Source organism: Chanodichthys erythropterus, chromosome 2, assembly GCF_024489055.1.
Source record: "Chanodichthys erythropterus isolate Z2021 chromosome 2, ASM2448905v1, whole genome shotgun sequence".
Taxonomy (NCBI): Eukaryota; Metazoa; Chordata; class Actinopteri; order Cypriniformes; family Xenocyprididae; genus Chanodichthys; species Chanodichthys erythropterus.
The window spans coordinates 27,514,975-27,537,654 of record NC_090222.1 but is presented as its reverse complement, the minus strand read 5'-3'; the positions used below and the strand labels follow the sequence as shown (position 1 = coordinate 27,537,654).

The window sequence follows — 22,680 nt, the reverse complement described above, 5'->3', positions numbered from 1 at the left end:
TTACGTCCCTCGTTAATTAGATGTAGTTTGTCTAGGAATATTATCAGACATAACAAAACAGTGGCAATGTGTGTATAATGGCAGTAACAGGATGGCAAAAAGAAAAGGGACAGACAAACCAGCAATTTCGTTGCTAAGGTTTAATTTCAGTAAATATAAGTGAAGTAATATAATAATAATAATAATAATAATAAAGTAGATATTTACAATATATACAACGTAACAAGAATAAACAAACAGCAAAAGATCTGGAGGAGAGGAAGGAGTGAGAGAGTGGAGCTTAAATCAAAGAACTAAGTATAACAAAACAAAACTAACTAAAGTTAAAGGACTAAACTAACTAACAAAAGAAAATGCAGAAAGAAACATCTTCAACGTTCAAAACGCTATAACTAAACCACGCTGTCTAACCAAACAAAACATACAGAAATAGCACCACTCGTTAAGGCTAGTGTGTCTAATACATATTTCTTCTGCGTGTGTAAATGTAGGTCGCGACCTGCTTACCTGACTCGCAACCTCTCCAGCCAGGCTACATAGCTTTAAAACAGAATATGAGATGAAGGTTTCACGGGTCAGCTTTGAACCGGAACATGAGATGAAGGTTCCGCGAATACAGCGGTCATAAACAATCGGCATCCTAGATAAAGCATGTATCGAACACACGAGCACAAACGAACATAAGCACTCCCAACACAAGAGAAACTGACCCAACTGCAAGATAATAACAGCAGTAAAGTCGCAAACACTGATCAGTCTCTCAAACTGGTCTCTCGAACGAGAAAACCATCCTCACAGAGAATGTCCTATCTCCCCAACCCAGAGTCTGTTTTCGAGCTGCCGCCATTGAAGTTTTAAGCTGCTCACAAGCCGCTCCGTAACCCACGATTGGTAGCGCGATCCCTGACGTCAGACCCTTACGCCAGCAGATTGACAGACGGATCGTCCAATCAGAAGTCACACCTGAAATGGAGTACAGACACGCACATATATGCAGCGACATGAAAAAAAACAATTACATAGCGCAGCGTACGTAACACACTGACTGTTCATATTGAGGGGTTACTGTGGTTTTGTTGGACTTGAAGGAAGGTTGGCCATGTTAAAACTTCCACTTCACAGATCCATTTGTTTGAGCTAAAACAACTTTCTGACTTCCAGCTTTTCTGTGGGTCTTTGCTGGGCATTGACAGAACACAGTACATGTATCTTTCTAAAGGACCGGTGACCCAGAATCTGAAAGGAAAATATGGAAATGTCAGGTAATTTCTTAATTGTCATTTTTAATTGCTTCATTTATTCATCTTTTCAAAAGGAAATAATTTAATTTTAAAAGGGAAACTAATATTTAAACTTGTTTTTTTTTTTCTTACCACTGTATAAAAAGATTAAATGAATAGTTTAGTTAATATTTTGAAAAATCAAAAGCTTTTTAATTTATATATCTTAAATTACTCAATTTACCCTTTCTCAAGCTGAGCGCCATTGATCCAGACCCAAGTTTTTTCCGTTTTTTCAGAGAGTCCAATCCAGTACCCGTAACGCTGGTCAAAATTAGTGTGCTGATTGATGAATTCCTGAATTTGCATAATACAGTGAGAACAATGTTATAATCATTGAAATCATAATGTTTAAAGTCTTTTACACTCTTTTTCAGTGTAAACAGGATTCTGCATACTTGCCATATGTTGATCAAAATGGTCTTGTGACGCTAAAACACATTTTTAAAAGTCACTTTTGTAAGAACTACTGCTAAATACCCAATGTACATGTTTACAGTGGATACTTTTCAGTAAAAGACTGTTTACAGTTCTTTGAAGAACTTTCCAGTTCAAGTTTTGTTAGCAATGCATTTCCCAAAAGCATCAATAGCCAATATGGTCGCAAGTTCCATTGAATTCTATTGGTAACAACGGAACTTGAGATGATGGTTGGCTTTGGGAAACATACTCCTGTTTAGCTGTGGAAATGGTGTACAACACTGAAAAACGTTTTTTTTTTTTTTTTCAGTTAGATCATAGATTGTCTTTGAGAGAGAAATTAGAACATTATGTATTTTCATGCTTTTTGTTTTATATACCTGTTCACCCTCGCTGTCTATTATGGCCAGATGAGCTCCATATTCCTCGCAGTATTCTTGACTCTCTTTCCACGTTTTCCAGACGTTTCCTGTAGGCCTACGGAAATAGTAACAGCTGGAGCCATTTTGAATCCAGTTTTGAGGGCAGGGTGTACACCGAACCCCTGCGATGGAGAATAGCTCAGATTAGATGTATAAAACAAAACAAAAAACATTACACTGCAGACTCAAGATTCAGTAAAACAGCTTACCATTCCCAGTGGACTGGCAGTACTTATCCACTGGAAATCTGCTTCTATGAATTATGAAGTCCAGTGTGCTGTTCATCTGTTGACTGTTTGTCATCAGCCTTGCTTTCTCCTGCTTCAGCACTTCCAGTGACTGCAGGTTGTCGGCTCTCTCTTTAGTTTGCTGGGCCTGTATATGAAGAGATTTCCTTTGGTTAACATATACTCGTTGTTTAGCAGATGTGGGCAATTTCTGAGTAAGTTTCTTTAAGTGTTTTATGTTGTTTCAGTCTTCGCTCTCACCAGAATATTGTTGTATTTAGACATGTGAATGTAGTCTGTAAAGCAGATAAACAAAAAAGGTAACCTGTTAGTTAAACTTACAGTACTTGTAGACAATTTTTCAACCACAATGCAATGGTTCTATGATATTTTATTAGTTATGAGTTTAGACAGGCATAGTCCACATTTAATTATAATTTACACCATTGGCTCATATTGACCTTTGTATGTTTGTAAGAAAAAGTTAAATTATGCAACTGATTTACAACAGCAGGACACGCAAGAAAGTTTCCGGTGTTGTTACATTACATTTCACTTTTTTTTTTTTCTGGGCACTTTTGTAATTTGTACTTCTCCTGCTGGTTATTTTTAAGGTTACGACAGACTCAATGACTTTTTCAAGGTTCCCCCTTTTTAGGTTTAGTTCAAGCTCTAAGCAAATACACTTAAACCTGTTAATCAAGGTCTTTGACTATCCTTGCACAGGGTTGGAACTAAACTGCAGTAAATGTGGACATCCAAAAATCAGATTGAATGGTATATTTGGTATATACCATTGTATATGAATGAAACTGCTAATTCTTACGGAAAATGCTGACCGCTGTTACAGCAGCAACCAGGAGGAAACAGAGCAGCCCCAGAAACACTGCAGCTCGTCTACATGCCGGAGAGACTGGGGTGGAAGATCCTTCTTCTGAATGAGAATGAGATTAGTTCGAGTACATGAGCATATGACAGTAAACAGACAAGTTTGACAAAAAAAAGTAGAGTTAGATGAAATGACAGGTATCATTTCTTTGTACCTTCAGTCAGACAGTCTTTTGTTGGCAAAAATTCTTTTGTTGAACACTGTGCAGCTGCAGAAGAAAAAGAGGGGGAAGAAGTATAGCTTATAAAATAAGTGAAATAATGTATATGCAAGTTAGATTTGTAACAAATGTAATGTTTTTGTTTAAAGATATTACGTTTAAACATTTTACATTATTAAAAAAATTAAAAACTGCTAATATAAAACTGATATATCACACTTGAAAAAATTATATATATGTATATATATATATATATATATATATATATATATATATATATATATATATATATATATATATATATATATACACACATATACAGAGATGTTAAAAATATACTTAATATACATTTTATATTATAATATAATAATATAAAAATATTTTATATTGCTTTTCTTAAAAAACGGGAAAAATTTATATCACACAAAGATTTAAAAAATGTTACTATAACATATAGGCTACTGTATTTCATATCAAGTTTATATATACATATTTTGTGTGTGAGTGATTTCTAACCTGAAGTCTCTAAGGTTGTATGTAATGTTGAGTCTAGTCTTTTCACTTCTGCGTATAATACAGTCTCCTCTGACTCTGGAATAATTCAGACGAGCATTAATTAATTCATTAATATTCTGATCATCCAAAAATAGAAAAACTACTCAAAGTATTCCAAGCAAACAGGGGAAATGTTGTGCTAACATAATGGTTAAATGAAAGAAAAACAATCTAAACATACCTGTAGGTTTTCCATTGTCTCTTGGCTTGAAGATGACTGTTGAATAGCACAACTCCTCTTCCATTGTACCTGCTCACCTTCACAATCCACAGAACACTGCTGGATCAAGACACAGAAAAGAGCAGTATGATGTTAAATCTAGTCACTCAGATTGCACAGGGACGTTTGTGATGTTCAGAATTTGGAAATACAGAACTGTTATATGTTCTGTGGTTTGAGATGACAAGAGGAAGTTTGGATGCAAATGCAATTAGTTATTTTCAGTGAGTAAGAAAAATGCCTAACCAGACTTTATTGAAGATGTGATAATTACCAATTCTATGTAACTTACATTTTACATTTGCAATGGAATTGATACTTGTTTTTGTTAAACTCAATTATTAATCATTTGAAAATATAAATAACATATTACATTTTAAATTATTAAACAGTTACTCAGTTAATTTCAGGGAGGTTGACTTTAAAGGAATTCCTTCTGTCAGAAATTTGATGGATTTTGTGCATCTTTTTCAAATTAATAGTTTGAAGCTAAATTAGCCAAATGTCTAAACTAAAATGTACACTAAAAAGTCCAACTTGCAATTAAAAAGCAAGAAGATTTAACAATTATTTATTAGTAGTCAGTGTATCAAGCTGGAATACTCTAAACATATTTCTACAGAAGTTGTTTTGATTCAATTAATTAGATACCCAAGTATTTGTTCAAAACTTCAAATGCATGTTGTCCCAACTTTCCAAACTGAGTCATCTAAAGTTTATGTTGCACAATGTTGTGGAAGTCCTCAGCAGGCAGTGCAGCTTAAAAAAAATAAAAAATTGTCAGCTGTCATATGATTCAAAGAGATTTCATAATTTTTACTGAATATTTGCTGATCAGCACTATGTATATTTGAGATTTGTGTGTTGAGGTAAGCAGTTTTAAGAATATAATGCCCATTTCATGTAGAGGCTTTGAAAATAAAATGTAAAGAGAATGAGATTCGTATCCCGTTACATTGCTAAATGCTAAACCTTTAGTTTCCTCAATAATTCTTAAATCAAAAGAATGTCTGTTACTCATGAGATGGTACTTGGAAGTCATACTATAGAAGTCAATGGTGCCCCGCAACTGTTTGGTTAAAAAAAAAAAAAATCTTCAAAACATCTGTGTTCAGAAGAGCTAAGAAATTTATACAGGTTTGGAACAACTTGAGGGTGAGTAAATGAGGTAATTTTTGGGTGAACTATCCTTTAACATACAAAAAAATACTTTGGTCTGATGTATTGTGATCATCTTGCCACAAGAGGGGGCAGTAAATGAATGTGATAATATGTGAAACTACAAGATTTATAGGTATTGTTCAACAAAATAAAAATTCTGTCATTATTTACCTGCTGTTTCAGATTCTGTCTCAGTCATCATTCATTTTCAGTGTATGGGGAAAATAAGATGCAATGCATGTTGAATGAGGATATAAAATCTCTAACATATCTTTTTGTGTTCCACAGGAGAAAGAAAGTTGTACGGGTTTGGAAGTAATCCAGCAGTGGTAGAGTTAACTCTCCAAATTACATCACTGCTTTTGCACATTCTGTCCATCCACCCCTCCTCCTCAATTCCCTCGCCCTCCCCCTCCTCATTGTCTATGAAAGGAGGGTCTTACCCTCCCCTGTCCATTCAGCCGCTGGGCACTGGGACTGTGGTCCAGACCTCACCCTCAAGCCTGTCATTATATTCACTTAGCAGCCACAAAGACCTGCAGCCCTTCACAGCCTCTGTGCACAGTTCTAGTGTGACTTAACACTCCACAGCACTCTGAGATGGAGCTTTTGGGTCTCCGACAGCCCTTCACCCAGTTTCAGGAGGAAAAGTACCAGATGCTGGAGCTGAACCAACGTCTTGAATCATACTTGGGCCGTGTGAAGCTTCTGGAGGAGGAAAACAAGCTACTGCGAGAGGAAATCCACACTCTCAAGAGCAGCAGGGACCCACCAGGCCAGCACAAAGCTCAAGAAGAGGCTCTCAGCCAGGCCAGGAGGATGATGGAGGAGGCCTGGAGGAAGAAAGACCGTGTGGAGCTGGAAGTGGAGAACTTGATGGAGGATATGGAGATGGTGAGTATTCAAAGACAGAAGGCGAAGACCGCACAGGCTGAAGCACAGAGAAAACTTGTGGAGAGCAAGAAGGAGCTGGAAGAGGAGCGTAGGGCTCAGATTTGGCTTAGAGAGAAGGTTGGACAGCTTGAGAAAGACCTCTTGCTACAGATGCAAATCCACAAGGAGAACATGGAAACTTTGCAGGTCTCTCTGAAACAGACCAAGCAAGTACTAATGGCTCCACAGCACACTCAAACTATCAGCATCCCTGACCTGGGACAGGAGTACAGCCAAAGAGCAGCTCAAGCCTGGCAGGAGGCAACCAACAACTATCAGAGACAGGTTGGATGTCTGGAGGAAAGTCTGAACCAGGCCAAAGCTAACATGGCAAAGATTCACCAGGAGAAGAGAGAGAACCAGCATCAGGTTCAGCATCTGGCCAAGGAGCTCGAGAGTATGAAGACCAAGAGGCAGATGCTGGAGAAACATGTAGTGCAGCAGAGAGAAGAACAGAATCAGGAGCTTCTGCATCTTCAGGTAAGAATAGAAACTCATGGACCAGTTCAGTTTCTGTCAACATTTACTCATCCTCATGTAGTTCGAACCTGTGTGACTTTCTTTCTTCTGTGGAACACAAAATAAAATATTTTGAGGACTGTTTTTGTTCATATGATGGAAGTCTAAACAACACTTTCACCGTATGGACAAAAAACATTTTTCAAATATCTTCTTTTGTGTTCCACTGAAGATAGAAGCTCATACAGGTTTGAAAGAGGACAGCAGAGCCATCTGATTTTATATAACTGGGTTTCTTTAATGGCATGATATTAAAATGATACCGTTTTACGCAACCTCTTCACTTTAATCAAAGATTTTTAAGAAAACATGTCTCGTGTTATTGTGCAGGCCCAAGTTGATGCTCTGGAGTTGGAGAAAGACAGTCTGGGGCAGCAGATAGACAGCCTGATGGTGGACAGACAAAATCTGCTGCAGGTGAAAATGTCTCTTGGATTGGAGGTGGCCACATACAGGTACATTTAACAACACCAAAAAAAAAAATTGCATGAAGTAAAATATGCATGTAGCTTTTGTAAAGTTGCCCCACTTCCTTCCTAATGGGATGCCAGAGTGGAGAGCCTCTCCCATGCACTGTGGGATTTGTAGTTTTTGGAGGCCCAACTAATATGATCATGCATCAGTGGCTCTAAAAAGCATTTCAGGCACACTGAGAGGGGTAACTTTAGATCAGTCAATCCGAATAGACCCACCCGGCACTGACCCTGATCCATCTGCTTGGAGGAGGGGCAGGGAAACAGGGGGGTGGGTGATTCATTCAAAAACATCAAAAACGATTTATGTCTGTTGAGGGTGGAAATAAATAAATTTTGACAGCTTTTTAGCTGTTGCTCATTTCATGGTCCTCCATTTCATGAAGGTGCATAGTACTACATGCACAGATACTTAAGAAGGATGGGTTTTAAATATGTGTAGTTATTAAAAATGTATATAGAGAAATGTATACATGAGTTTTTTTAGCAGGATCACCTGTTACACTAACATTGCGCTTTACATTTGTAAAATCCACCCCTTGCAACTGTTTAATGCTGCATGCAGGAGGTAAATGAATCGATGCCTGACTGAATCCTGCAGATGGGCTGACAATGACAAATCTGACATACTATTTGCATAACAACAGAACAAAGCACAGGACTGCAGCTCAAGAACGTGACTCCATCTCATTTAGCCCACCCCTCGCATTAATGGAAGTGCTGTGATGCTAACAGATGTTCTGTTGCTTCTTTCCAGAGCTTTGCTGGACAGCGAGGGCCTGAGAATCGACAGACCAACAACAAACAAAACAACAAACTCTGCTTTCTTTTTAGGTAACATACTTTTTTAAAATTATTGTTCTCATTTATTTTATTATTTGTTATCTTTTTATAATGAGGGTTATTTGTGCAATGGGCAAGTGAAATCAAACTTAAAAAAAAAAAAAAAAAACAGAAAAAATAGTCATGACTGTTTACGCAATAGACTATATACTACAGTAAACAAAATTCAGCCTATATAAATTTTGGATTTGAGCACAGATCCCCTTTCTCTTAATATTGCTGTGCTCTGGGCTGGTTAAATTATTAGTACTGATTTCATGGTGAGGTTATCTGTCTAAGCCTGTAAAACTAGCTTCCTGTGCTAGTCCCATAGGTCACTGTAACAGATGGCTCCACTTTCCAGTAATGCAGGGCTGGAAAAGCATAATGAAGATCAATACCTCTCCATTACAACTCACTCACAGTTCAGGACTAGTGTGTATTCTGATAACTCCCTTGAGAGGCAGAACAAGGGTCTATGTCTGTTTCATACTATCTCCATCTATCTTTTTAGTCTGGAGCTTTATTTGTTCCAGTCAACCACACTTGTTCCATTAGCATCATAGTTATCAGGAGATGGGACATAAAAGGTTATGAGCCACCCTTTTGTATTCTGCTCATATTTGAATATTAGTGCTCAATGTGCTACGACTACAGATTTAAGACTAAAATAATACTATGACGGTGCTTCCTGTAACATATAACTGTTGATAATAATAATGTATTAGTAAATGTTGAAATGTTGAAAACATTTGGGATTCAGAAAATAGATATGATGATCTGTCAAAGGTAGACTTAATCAAATAGTCTTCTTACAGAGCTTGTTCCCTGTCTGTGTGATTAAGCCTGTCTCACCATCTTCTTGTTTCTTGTTACAGATGCACTCTCAAAGCCCAATGGGACCCACCAAACCTTACAGACCACTGCTGCTTCCTGTCATTTCAGCAATACTGTGTCTACAAGTCACAGATCAATCACCTCCTCTCGCACTCTGCTGACCAGTGCGACTCCATCATGGACCCCGACTCAAGGGACTCCACAGAGAACACCAACCAAAACCTCAGTGCCAGAAAAGACAGGGGTTCATATCTCAGAGGAGTCTAAGAAAGCTGATCAGGAGTCTGTGGATCATTTACAGCGAGAAAAAGTCCACGAAGACATGGCTCTCGCATCAACTCTCCCCAAAACAGCTGCAGAACCAGAACCACAGACCAAACCAGAAGATATCAAGGTGGAAGATGAACCAAAACAGTTACAGAAAGCTCAGATGGTTGAATCTAAAACTGATGAATCTGCATTGACAAGTGTGTCAGCTGACCAACCAAAGAGCTTGTCCCAAACTCCAGAGACTGAAAGCTGGGCTGGTCCATTCACAGATCCTGCAAGAGTTTCAGAAGAAGGTAAGGATGAGGACACTGAAGTGTCTGTCGAAATTGCCCGGATCTCACACGCACCTAAGGTTGCATGGGAAGAAAATAAAACCGTGGCAGAGGATGAAAAAGATGATACCTCTGAGATGGATGTAAGATCAGAGAACATCAGTGAAAGCCATGCAGTTGAATATGGAGATATGGAGAATGATACATTAACATCCAGTCCAAACACCAATATATTGGCTTCATCGTTCCTTGAGCAAGGAGCTTTAGCTGATTTTGGCTGTCAGGAAGAAACAAATGATCTGATGAGGGTAGATGAACAGGAAATTGTGAGCAATATTAGTGAGGAGGTGACAGAGCAATTGAACAGTGATACCGAGGCAGCGATTGATTCAATCAATGAGTGGGACAGACAGAAAGAAATTGAACCAGAGATTGAGACGAATGTGATGAGCCCTGAGTCTGAGGTGGAGGAAGAGGGTGAAATGAGTATTGACATTGACATAAAGGATAAAACAGAAGATGAAAATGTCACTGAAAGAGAAGAAGAAGAAGAAGAAGAAGAGATAGAAGTGATTGAGAAAGACATTTCTGTACAGGATGGAGGTGTAGATTCCCCCAAGAGCATTGATCATCAGGAGTGTATAGAGAAGACTGTACCACCAGCTGAAGCTCATTCAGATCAGGCAGTAAATGAAGAACCTCTTTTACCTGAGGAATCTGAGGGAGAAAAAGAGAACAGAGGTGATGAAGACGACTCTCCAAACATATCAGCCTCATGGAGAATTGATCCTGGTGAGTGTGACAGCTACAGCCAGGAGAACACGCTAGCAGACACTCGGCCCTTGATCCGTTATAAGAGTGATGAGGAAACAGACGGGAATGTGCAAGCCTCACACCTCATTGGTGAGACCAGCAACAGTGAGGATGAAAAAGAAAGAGTGGATGGAGGCCATTGGAATGAGAGCGCTACCAAACGATTCAACACTATGGAGGATCTCTCAGAAGAACCAGACATGGATATCATTGGAGAGATGATGACGGAAGATGTTGTTTCTAAAGAAGAAGCACGAGAGGATGATGATGAGAGGGCACACTTGACGCTTCAGAGTGGCTCTGGAGTCAATGAAAGTTTGGATGTGGAGAAAGAAAGGCCAAGAATTGAGCTCAGGAGAAACCTGGAAGAAGATAGTGGGGATGATGATATGAAAGAGATGGGGAGAGATGAAGATCATGATGTCAAGGTTTATGAGCAAAATGAGAATCCACAACTGATTGAAAACCAGCATATACACACTGAACAGCTTGAGTATGAAACAGTCCATTCATATGAAAGTCAAGAACATGTCGACATGGACCATCCATCCTCATTTTCCGAAACAACTCAGCAAGAACAGCTTGAAGTCTCCTTTGAAACTTCACCAACTCTGACCATGTCCCAAGATGCAGCTACAACCAAAGAACCAGAAAATCTTCTGGATGTTTCCATGCACACCAACATAGATCTGATGGACAGTCATTCTTTGGAAAGCGAGCCAAATATCATGACATCAGACATGCCAAAATCTGACCAGGAAGATTGCAATAGCTCAGAAGATGAGTCCCCAAATGCCAGCCAGTGCTTTCAGAAAACAAGCCTTTTAGCAGAGGCTACTCTCACTGAGCAGCCATTAACCTTTACTAATGGAGTCTCCAAGACTAATTCTGTCTCTGACAACAACGATGTGCCTGAAGAAGTGCTCAGTAAAGAGAAGAGCACTGAAGAAGCTAAAGCCTTTCAGATTGATGACTGGGAGAATTCTAACATCTGGGGCAAAAGCATGAGCATTCCAGATGCAGCCGAGTTCACACACGGAAGTATGGATGAAAATGTAGGCGTTTTCCCAGTAAACGAGATTGAGAATTTGGGAAGTCCAAACAAAATGCCAAATGTAGCAGAAAATATCTTTGGAAAATTTGAAGAACGTCTTGAAAGGACAGTGGAGAGCTTTTCTGAAAAAGTGATGGAATTTGAGAGCAACAATTCAGGAGAGGAGGAGGAGGAATTTGACTCAAAGGAAAAGAAAAGTGAGATTCATAGCTTTTTCAGCACTAGTTTGAAGGAGGATTTCTGGAGCAAAGGGAAAGTGGAGATGGCAGCTACCTATGACCCTGCCACAACTGAAGACTTCAACCAGGCTATGGTCTTTGGAGAGGAGTGGAAAGATACGGAAGGAGAGCCAACATCAAATGGAAATCCTAAAGAAGAGATGGACATCCTCAAAGTCCAGGATGAGAAACATAAAGATGAACAGCCAACGCAAGGCAAGATGGTCCCATCTGATGACTCTGTTGATGAAGGAGATTCCTGGTCCTCTGGTGATGAGTAACAGCTTTGTCCAGTGATGTTTTAGACCATGTAAGACTAAACCAAAAACATAAAAAAGTAGTAATATCATATAAATAGATGAACAGAAACATTAAACACAAAGTGCACAAAAAACACTTTCATACATTCACATAAATTAAACTAGACAAGATTGCAGAGCTTAGTGTGTGTAATGGTACGATGGGATTTCTGTAATGTGAGTCAACAGCCTGGCATAATGTGCCAGCTGTCATCTCAGGATAAGAAGGCGTTGTACTCCATGACAGCCGCGAGCAGAAAGGATTCTTAAAGACTTACGATGAAGCCTTAGTTTTTGTTGTTTTGTTGTCATTTTTGTTGTTTCTACTAATCAGACCAGCTATCCAATGACCTTCATATGTCAGTTTTAACAAATAACTAATATCCTTTTGTGAATTTGCACTGCTATTACAATGGGAAAACAATATGGATTAAAACTTGTTCAAAATTCAGAAAAAAAGAGAAAAAGATTAATAAAAACTACAACAGTGACTGTATTGAGTTGGTGTTTTCTTGTATCAGTATTTTAAATTTTACAATTTTGATCAATAATTTCATGAACATTCCACGTTGCATAGACAACTAACACTTTTTTATTTGTTTTAAACAAATGTAAATGTGATTCTTAAAGTTGTAGGTTTGAATTACAGGCCCGGTTTCACAGAAAGGGCTTAGCCTAAACCAGGATTAGGCCTTAGTTCAATTAGGATATTTAAGTAACGTACACTTGAAAAAAACATTACTGATGTGCATCTTGAGACAAAACAATGGCACTGACATATTTTAAAATACAACTATGTCCAGGTCGCGTTTACACTAGTGCATTTTCGTTTCAAAAGTTTTGCTATGGTTACGCCGGTGTTTTCGAACTTCGAAAACGGAGACTTTCAAAAATTCTGCCAACCCCGTTTTAGTTTGAAAACGCTGGGGTTGCGTTTCAGTATAAACGGACCAAAACGTAGACTTCAGAAAACGATGGCGAGGCTGCACGTTCGCTCTGCGGGTAGACCAGGTACAGTTGGTACACTTTTTGCTTTCACCGTTACCACACCAAAATTATGGGACTGAAAAGAAGTGAAACGAAGTGATTTTTCATATGACATTTCTTTTACTTGTCTACTAAAATATTATTAATTATTAACATCCATAAGTAGGTCATATTTTTCACAATTAACTCATAAACACAAGAAGCTTTTTTGTTCCAACTGTACCCATGTCGAAAACAGTCAGGTACAGTTGAAACAGTACCCTAGTACAGTTTAGACACCCATCCGGAATGCTGTAAAGCTGCCTAACCAAAATGTAAAATACCTTTAAAAATGAGAATTTAACAGTTTTTATTATCATTTAGTATTTTATTTTATTATTTTGTTTAGTTAAAAGTAGTCCATTTGTAAAACATTGTGCAGTAATGGCAAACAGTGATACAATATTTAATTTTAGGCCATAAATTTAATATTAACAGTTTAAAAGTTGAGTAACAGTAAAAAACATTGAACAATTGCAAACAGCAATAATAAAACAGATGAAATCTATTAATTGTAATAGATTAATAGATCTTAATAGAACTTACATCGTGCAACTAAACTGCATGTGCCGCAATGGTGTGGGTATGTGTCTCAACTGTACCCCGCTGACCACCTCGAACATTTCTCTAGATTTTACGATGACCTTGTATGACACAAAGTCATGCAATATGTCACTGTTTAGAGCACAAAATAAGGTTTACGAAAATGTAAGTTAGCTTTAACAGTCATGTAAGGATGAGAAGCTATTCAATGTGGAAGCGACGTGGTGAAGTGAAAAAATTACCTTAGAAAAAAACTTTCGCCGATATCTTCGGACTGGAGAAGCGCATGTACTTCAAATTTCACACGACTGAAGAGGGCGCTAATATACATGTGCTAAGAAAATTTCACAGATCAGACTTGTTGCGAACGCAAGTTATTTAAGGTGTTTCAACTGTACGGTACCCTATAACCAACTGTACCTGGTCTACCCCTATCCTTGTAAACAATAACAAGGAGACTGAACTGCAATCTTTGCTGGCTTTGTTGGTTTCGGCCGTGTAGTATAGACGTTTCTGAAACTCTGTGGAAACGCCAATGCAGACGAGGATCGTTTTCATTTTCAAACGCTGTTTTAAAACAAAAACGCACTATTTTAAACGGGCCTCGGTTTGCAATGAATCAGAACTAGCTGAACAAGCTAAATTCAGTCATTATGACAGTGAATCACACTGGGATTTGGAGCCCAGCGCTGGTAACCACACAATACTTGATCCGAGAGAAAGAGGCCACACTAGAAGGAAAAAAAGAATAAGGAACAATGAATAATAGATGACATCACCGCCTCATTTCCCTCTGTATGCCTGCTGGCTCTTTGGTGCCACTGATGGGGGTGATGTGGGACAATGGCAGCTATACTGGATGAACATATTAACCAACACCATTTTAAACAGAAAGACATAGTCAGATAAAAATCAGTGGAATAACATCCTGTATGAAATAAAATAAAAAGTTCAATCTTCTAATTCTTGGTCCAAATCAAACAGCTAGTCAGTTGATCCACACATGCAAATACTGAAAAAGAGGCAGGATTAACAGGGTCTTTAGAGAGCTAAAACAAAAGTGAGGCTGGGCAGCAGCTGGGTGGTCAGATGCTTCAACACCTGCTTCCTGTGTAAGAGGATGCCACACAATCACCCCTGATGCAACAGCATGCAACTCTATTACCAGCCCATTGAACTGAAGATCTGATCCTGTTGAAATGACAGAGGTTATTTAAATCTGATCTGACCATATCACAAGTGTCAGTGTAAGAGCTATTTGAGTGGAATGACTGCAGAATCCCGAGACCACAGTGCTACAAATAAATCTCAATAAACCTGAAATGGGTTCAGAGGCACATGAGTGTCATTCAGCTCTCCTTGCTCCTTTTACCATCTGCCTTTGTTATTGATTGCTATTGATTATCAATGTCAGATACTGAGTGACTGAGTGTTTTTAAAATTAGACAGGACCCAACATTCATCATGTTTCTTTGAACTTTTACTTTCAAATGCAAATGTGTGACAAACCAGCTAATGTGATCAAACCTGTGCTAATAAGTACATTTCATAATGTTGCTTTCTCAAAAATGTCACTTCCTGTAGAATGATGTCAATGAATATTACAAAACAGGATGTAAATGATATTGACGACACTGGATATGAACTTTTGAAACTTTTTTGATGAGGAAATGAAAATCATTAAGAAAAAAAAATGCTCTTAATAATACAATTTTTTTCATAATGGAAGTAGTAGAACTCAAAAAATTATGTAAAATTTACCCATGCGTATCTGTTAACATTAGATGCACTGTGAACTAACATGAACATGAACATTTTTAATAACTATAACATTAACAAAAGTCAATAAACGCTGTAAAAATATATCGCTCATTGCTAATGTTAACAAATGAGACCTTGTAAAGTGTTACTGATAAAACAAACTGAAATAATATGATTGATTATATTGTTGTTTAGAAATGTTGTTTAATAATTATCCATTTAGTAGTTTAAGACATGTAAATGAAAATGTATTGCGTAACAAGAATGACCCTTATACAATTAAGAAAAGCGAAACAAAACAATTGAATTGAAACCTTAAGCATGCAACAAATTTCATACAAAGAGGCAAAAAACAAACCACGTTGTAATTTATCTCACTGCCTGAAGGAAGCGAATACCAGCTGATTATAAAGACAAAGTTATTGATCAAACATCTGTGAAATGATTTTAAATTAAATATTTTACATTGATATAGTAGTGCATTGAGATTTCATTTTGATTTTTGCCAAACTGTGCGTCCAAATCATTTTCTCTTTTGATGACTAATTCTAGTGGAGTCTGTATTTTTTTACTTGTTTCATTCTCTAGATCCTCAGATAAAGCAAAATTACCCTGTCAATCACCATATAAATGACATTTACATTGTTAAGGATGACGGGGGTGTTTTTAGGATGAAATGATCCTTGTGTCTCTGTGCATTAGGAAAAATAGGTCAACTTTGTCATCCAGAGAAACAATGAGTGTGGACCTGTTACAAACAGAAGCTCAATGGTTGCACCAGACACACGAACTGACAAACTCAGCTGACACTGTGCTCAGATTAACAGAATGTCATTGAGGAATGGTCTGTATTCAATACCCCCACCACCAAAAGACACATGCACAAGACACTCACTCAAGGTCATTCATTGTGCCTGAATCACTATGATCTGTTGCTGAACAACAACAGACCCAATGTCTCTATGAGGGAAACGCATTCTTACATATTTAGATCACACTACAAAAAGACCTGAAAACGAAGTATCATCTCATAGCTCTTTCTGCCTAAATTGGGTTAACTGGGCAAACATAAAGACCTGGGCTTCTTCTGAACAAGCAAGTTGGTAAATTATAAAACTGATTTGAAGAAGGAAACCCCCCCCACTAAAATTGGCGTTTAAAATTATTTAGAATTTTAGTATATCTATATACTGTATTGCCACAGTCCAGATAAGTGAAAGGATGACATCTAGTGGCCAGATATGAAAATGACTTCAAAGTTTATTCTGCAACCATGGCTGCAACACTCAAGATTTAAAGGTGATAAAGAGGATTTTTTTCGTCGACTGAGAATCCAGACTTGTTACTGGGTTTTTTAAAATGAGCGCATGCGTAAGAACAGCCCCCCCACCTTCACAGCTCATTTCAAAGGAACGCCTCCTAAAACTCGTGCACGGACACGAGTGTTTACCACCGGCATTCGCTGTGTCGTGTTTTTTGGATTCATTATGTCGGACTTACCACAGGTAACTCATAATCTGCAGTTGTTATTCCTGTCTCCTGACAAAAACATTGCATGCAGCGCCTGTGGAGTGTGGAAAGTTACTGGAGCCTTGTCTCTCACAAGGAACGTCATGGCAGTGATTGACAAGCCATCATCGCGTAAACGATTGGCTGATGTTTTTAAGGCCCTACCTCGTGCACAGATGATGTATATTAATATTATTACTTTCAGTGCACATAGTCTTTTATCAGTTAGAAAAGACAGTTTCAAGTAATATTGCAAAAATGTATAAAACAAAACATCCTATTTAGCACCTTTTCTGTCCTCCAGAGTATCAAATAAAGTAGGATATTATATAGTAAAAAAAAAAGTACCTATTCGAATAAATGCTGTTCGTTTGCAGTTTCCATTCATCAAGGAATCCTGATAAAAGTATGATTTACACAAAAATAATAAGCAGCACAGCTGTCAAAGGGTTAGTTCAGCCAAAAATGTCATTAATTACTCACCCTCATGTCGTTCCAAACCTGCAAGACCTTTGTTCACCTTCAGAACAAAAATTAACATATTTTTGATGAAATCCAAGTTTTTTTTTTTTCTCTCAGAAAGCAATGAAATTACCACATTCAAGGTCCAGAGTAGTAAAGACATTGTTAAAACAGTTCATGTGACTACAGTGGTTCAACCTGTGATGAGAATACTTTTTGTGCACCAAGAAAACAAAAAATACCGATTCAACAATTTCCTCAGTCTCCTACACAGTTGATGCAGTGCAGTCTGTGTTTATGTCTAAATGCCAGCTCAGTATTGGCAAACGCTGTTCACGTGAGCACCATGAAGCATGCGTATGATGCTGACCGGGCCAATACAGAGTTGGTGTTCTGACACAGAACATGGGAGCTATGTGATGTGTCTTCAGTGTGAACTGCATGGAGACTACAAGGGTAGAGAGGAAATTGTTGAATAAAGTTATTTTTGTTTTGTTTTTGCGCACAAAAAGTATTCTCGTCGCTTTATAACATTAAGGTTGAAACAGTGTAGTCATGTTGATTATTTTAACCATGTCTTTACTACTTTTCTGGACCTTGAATGTGGTAATTTCACTGCTTTCTATGAGAGATAAAAAAAAAACAAAAACTCAGATTTCATCAAAAATATCTTAATTTGTATTCTGAAGGTGAACGAAGGTCTTACGGGTGTGGAACGACATGAGGGTGAGAAATTAATGACAAATTTTTATTTTTGTTGAACTAACCCTTTAAACTATAATAAGAAACATTTCTAAAGCACCCAATCAACTTGTTAGAATGATTTTTGAAGGATCATGAGATCTTTTAAATAGTATTATTTCACAATATTACTGATCAAATAAATGCAGAGAATATATGTATATTTTAAGAATTCAGAAAATGTTACAACTGTAAATATTGCTGGCTACTTCATTAAAAATCATTGCTTGTTTGTCCAGATTTGCAAGTCACTTTGGATAATAGCATTTGCTAAATAAATATGCAAATATAAGTCTGATGAGTGCACTGAAAACAGAACAATCCAACCCAGTAATTCATCCACACAGAAACTTGTAATACAGACAGACTCATACTTGTGTGTAGGTCAACTTGTCTATTTAATATATAAAATACAATAAAACATACGCAAAAGGGGAGGGTCATAAAGGACAATGGATACTTTGGTACAATAACAAACACTCTTTTGTAAAAGCAGTATAGAATTTGTAATAACATATCAGTGCATACTTTGTTTATGAAAATATACACAAATTGTATATCATTCTCCGAAAACAACAGAATTTTTTTCTTTTTTGTCTTTTTTTTTTTACAACAAAACTCAAAGCAGACTAGCCGAACACAATATATTAGCTATAATTTTTCTTTTTTAAACTTTTTTCTTCAATTTCTATTCTAGTTTTGTGTGTTGTATATTCTTATTGAAATTACATTTCAGTTTATTTATAATATGACTCATTCTTTGCTTGTCTGACGCCCATGCATTGTGTCTGATCAGAATAAATTAAATGTGTGGATGTCCCACCTTAACTATGTGTAGATACTATTGTACAATTGACTAAAAATTGCAGCATTGAACTGGTCATTCTATCGAACCTTTTATCGCTTCCCTCAATTAGCAAGAAGTACTAATATTACTACAACGGTTTTGTTTTACTTAATAAATCGTGCAATATTAGTAACACCCCTTTGAAGAACAAAAAAAAAAAAAGGAAAAGAAAAACAAAAAAAGAAAACGAAAATATATTTATATAATATTCATATATAATAAAATAAAATCAAATTAAAATAAAATAGGATGCCTAACCTACACAAAAAAAAAAACAAAAAAACAAATAAAAATAAAAACCGTCTCTCTAAATTTATCATTATTATTACCATCTGTGACGATAATCATAATGGTAATGATAATCATCATAACAATAATATTAAAAACAGACAATAAAACTGTCACCAGCACAAATTAACACGAGAAAAAGTATGTGAGAATCTCTAGACATCATACAAAGGGAATACGGGGGCCAAAGTGAACTATTCACCGGACGATTGTCTTTTCTTTGATTACTCAGATTCCTAATTTTATCACGAGGTCTCCACGAGAGCTTTTCGAATGTCGTCTTAGCCTTAAAAGCAACACAAGCCAGTGCTTCGATGGGCCGGACCATCCCATGTGCGTCGGCCTCGAGTATCGAGCCGTCACCTTATAAACGTACATAGAATTCACTGCATTTGTTCAAAGCTCAGGACACAACAGTCTTTAAGTCAACAGGTGCGCTTGCAGAGGCCTCGCTCTGCTATGATGCAGTTCTAGAAAACATCCGCCCAGTAGCTCTAGAACCTCAGTCGAAGGGATGCGAACGCAGGTCTGTGATGAGTCCGAATGAACGCTTACTCTCACCGCCTCCGTCGTGTGTGTGTGTGTGTGTGTGTGTATGAATGAGTGTGTGTGGAATCTGGTTTAACAAAAGGTGGGCCACCTGTTGAGGTGAAATGAAATGGCTTCTGTCTTCCTCTGTGAGTGAAGGAGTGGAGAAAAGGAGAGAAAGAGAAGATACGAGAGGTAGAGAAGCCGATGACGGACAGGTGAGTCTCACCTTAATCTTACTAACACTTAAAAGTCATAGTTTTAGAGGGGAATACACCGTATTTGAAATCTTTTTGAACCCCCATTTTCCTTCTAAGTTTGTCCTCACTGAATTTTTCAAACTCGTCACGGAAACATCCTTCATCTTTGTCACTTAAAGAATACACTAATGCACAGAAAACAATTTGTGTACATAATTGTCACATCTGCAACACGTGTAAAGCCTAATCTAGATTTCAGTACAACATTCTTTTTTATTTGTTTTCTTTTTACAAAACGTTACATTTTTCTTCTATTATTGTTCACGGATAAACACGTGAAGTGCAATATAAGCCAAAATACAACAAAAACTAAAAGTCCTTCCCTGAATGCTTTTAAACGTCTTATAAGTGAAAGGAGGTTGCATTCCCTTCCAAGCCATCAGGAAATCGCTCTGTTTGGAGATAGAGGTGTAAGTGGACTGATCGTGTAAATGAAAATGCGAGGAAGTCGAAATTCCTCACTTGAGGGTGTCTGAAGGTGTGCGAGCGGATAAGGGGAGAGATTTTAAAGTGCACGCCATCAGGATAAAAACGACAGAAAAGAGTCACGCTTAAAAACAGTCAAATCCTCCTTCATCTGCCTCTCCACCTTGATAACTTACAACACGGTACAGTTTATTTACAGGTAGAGGTTGACAGAGACGGTTCCACTGAGATTACAGCGCTGTTTCAGAAAGACCCAGCAGAATATATGTGAACATACATCGCTATGTACAATCTTAACGCTTCTCTCTTTCACACACACACACACACACACACACACAACGCTACACAACCTCCATCTCTTTCTTAGCTAAAAAGACCTAGCTGAGATGTGTGTTTGCCACCAACTCTTTTTGCTATACATAAACCTGTACTGAAACACTGAGAAATTTTGTATATACATGATCTCAAACATCTAAAATCCCGGCATCCTGAGTTAAACAACTCAGACTTTTTTTGACCGCTTTTTATTTTCATGGAATCTTACAAACAATAATTAAGCATACCCGTCCCATAAAGTTAACTAATTAATCTCTGAATTACACAGCCAGACAAAAACAATAAATATAGCATAATGTGGCAGACCGCTGCTCTCGTGAACGCAGCCACACACTGCAGGCTGATACGAAGATGTCTGTGTTTCCTGCACGCCTGGATCTCATTAGTACGGATAGATCAGCATTTCCATCAACGACACTACGTTTACAGTTCACACGTACGCAGAAAATCGAGGACGCGGAGCGCCGTTCACGTTTCAAGCTCCGCCGATAGACACACGCATCTAGCGAGGGGACTGGCGCGAGGTTACGAATTGATACAACGAAAAATGGTAAACCAACATGATCGAGTTGTGTTTTTTGGCTGAATTGTGTTTAGCGATTGAATGAATGAGCACCTCCGTCTCACAGCTGACACACACACACACAAATACACTATGCTAGTTTTTGCACAGTTAGAAAAACAAAGATAAAGATTCTACGTTAAAGTTGTTACAAAAGGAACGAGGGCGATTCTAAAGGCAGCTGCTCAAGCAGATAGTCAAAAAAAAACAAAAAAAACAGGAAAAGCAAGAGGGAAAGAGTCAGTCGAGAAGATAAATGGCAAATGCAACCATTCATACAAAAACAAAACAAAACAAAAGAGAAATAGATACAAAAAAGAGATTGACAGGCTTGTCTATGCAACATAACAAGCAGTTATGCTGTTTTGACAGAGCAGTGCCGCTGAACTCTGATCAGGTCGACGGTAAGGCCTGTAAAAGTTGATCTGAGATCCGGACGGCCTCTCTGAGCAGGAGCGAGGGATATCAGAGATGCGAGCAAAAGCCCTTCCGCCTTGTACATCTCTTCAGTCTCGTATACGTGAACACGTTTACACCTGGATTGGCAACTGTGTGTGTGAAGATCTAGTGCGTGTGTGTGATCATATATGCATATTTTATATAAATATATACACACACCAGTAAATATGAGTGTGTCTGAGAGTGAGACAAGAGTGAGAGAGACAGGAAGAGAGAGAGACAGGCGCATGCATGTGTCTAAGTGCGGACTGAGATTGGCTGCTGAAAGCAGGTGCCACTAGGGGTGTGTTTATGTCGGTGTGTGTGTATGTGCGGGTGAGAGAGCAGCTCCCTCGCTCTCTCCTTCAGCGTTTATGTGACCCAGGTGTCCAGTCTCATGCGTTTCACATTGGCTGACTCCTGCTGCTCCGCTTGGGACTGTTGCTCTCCAGAAGCTCGGAGGAGACCCAGGCCGGCAGAGTTGAAATCGGGAGGGCGCGTCTGCCCACCGTCGTCTCGGTCGCTTCCCTCATAAGAGCTGCCGTTACTGCTGATGCTGTCGCCTGGAGAGCGGCCGGTGGGCTCCAAACGCAGCGTCGCTGGATACTGGGTCACGGTCAGACCCGATATACCACCCGCTGCTCCGGCAGTTGAACTAGGGGTGCTGCGATCCCGGTTAGGAGACACTGGCTCGGATTTGATGCTGACATTGGGGTTAGTGTTAACCGTCAGAGTGGCTCCATGAGGGATCGTTCCCACAGGCCTATGGCAGAAGGAGAAAGAGAAGAAGAATCAACATCATGGACATCACTATTAAAGGGTTAGTTCACCCAAAAATGATGTCATTAATGACTCACCCTCATGTTGTTCCACACTCGTAAAACCTTCGTTCATCTTCAGAACACAGTTTAAGATATTTTAGATTTAGTCCGAGAGCTTTCTGTCCCTCCATTGAAAATGTTTGTACGGTAGACTGTCCATGTCCAGAAAGGTAATAAAAACATCATCAAAGTAGTCCATGTGACATCAGTGGGTTAATTAGAAGTTTTTGAAGCATCAAAAATACATTTTGGTCCAAAAATAACAAAAACTACGACTTTATTCAGCAT

General features: G+C 38.2%; 3 protein-coding genes across 23 annotated transcripts in view; 1 reads left to right on the top strand and 2 right to left on the bottom strand.

Annotated features, from left to right (window-relative positions):
• Window positions 1-2: 2 nt before the first annotated feature.
• Window positions 3-4,322, bottom strand: LOC137034613 (C-type lectin domain family 7 member A). Of its 4 annotated transcripts, none has more exons than XM_067407701.1 (9): window positions 4,135-4,322; window positions 3,915-3,989; window positions 3,393-3,446; window positions 3,176-3,280; window positions 2,611-2,645; window positions 2,332-2,497; window positions 2,081-2,244; window positions 1,465-1,577; window positions 3-1,236 (listed from the first exon to the last, which is right to left on the bottom strand). In XM_067407701.1, exons 1-9 carry the CDS (start codon window positions 4,196-4,198, stop codon window positions 1,050-1,052), a joined length of 963 nt encoding a protein of 320 aa, XP_067263802.1. In that variant the 5' UTR covers window positions 4,199-4,322; the 3' UTR covers window positions 3-1,049. The 4 variants fall into 4 exon arrangements, with proteins under 4 accessions (XP_067263802.1, XP_067263792.1, XP_067263818.1 ...); XM_067407691.1 differs by having other exon boundaries at window positions 3,176-3,283; window positions 4,135-4,320; XM_067407717.1 differs by lacking the exon at window positions 3,915-3,989.
• On the top strand, window positions 2,528-12,329 carry nes (nestin). 5 transcript variants are annotated; one of them, XM_067407661.1, is made up of 5 exons: window positions 2,528-2,564; window positions 5,623-6,747; window positions 7,117-7,241; window positions 8,017-8,093; window positions 8,960-12,329. In XM_067407661.1, exons 2-5 carry the CDS (start codon window positions 5,935-5,937, stop codon window positions 11,824-11,826), a joined length of 3,882 nt encoding a protein of 1,293 aa, XP_067263762.1. In that variant the 5' UTR covers window positions 2,528-2,564; window positions 5,623-5,934; the 3' UTR covers window positions 11,827-12,329. The 5 variants fall into 5 exon arrangements, with proteins under 5 accessions (XP_067263762.1, XP_067263752.1, XP_067263771.1 ...); XM_067407651.1 differs by lacking the exon at window positions 2,528-2,564 and adding an exon at window positions 3,245-3,375; XM_067407670.1 differs by lacking the exon at window positions 2,528-2,564 and adding an exon at window positions 4,291-4,397.
• Window positions 12,330-18,270: 5,941 nt separating this feature from the next.
• Window positions 18,271-22,680, bottom strand: part of mef2d (myocyte enhancer factor 2d) — a 67,048-nt gene continuing 62,638 nt past the window's right edge. For all 14 annotated transcript variants that reach the window (XM_067407548.1, XM_067407575.1, XM_067407513.1 and 11 more), the window contains one exon: window positions 18,271-22,334. In XM_067407548.1, coding sequence (XP_067263649.1) covers window positions 21,944-22,334 — 391 coding nt within the window. In that variant the 3' untranslated portion in view covers window positions 18,271-21,943. The remainder of the gene's footprint in view (window positions 22,335-22,680) is intronic.

Excerpts from the sequence above, each read along its gene's own strand:
- LOC137034613 (XM_067407691.1), bottom strand. The coding sequence starts at position 4,198 with ATGGAAGAGGAGTTGTGCTATTCAACAGTCATCTTCAAGCCAAGAGAC. Across the intron at positions 2,498-2,610 it reads CTAAATACAACAATATTCTG|GCCCAGCAAACTAAAGAGAG; the intron begins GTGAGAGCGAAG and ends CTTCATATACAG. Across the intron at positions 2,245-2,331 it reads CTGCCAGTCCACTGGGAATG|GGGTTCGGTGTACACCCTGC; the intron begins GTAAGCTGTTTT and ends TCTCCATCGCAG.
- nes (XM_067407661.1), top strand. The coding sequence starts at position 5,935 with ATGGAGCTTTTGGGTCTCCGACAGCCCTTCACCCAGTTTCAGGAGGAA. Across the intron at positions 6,748-7,116 it reads AGGAGCTTCTGCATCTTCAG|GCCCAAGTTGATGCTCTGGA; the intron begins GTAAGAATAGAA and ends GTTATTGTGCAG. Across the intron at positions 8,094-8,959 it reads AAACTCTGCTTTCTTTTTAG|ATGCACTCTCAAAGCCCAAT; the intron begins GTAACATACTTT and ends TTCTTGTTACAG.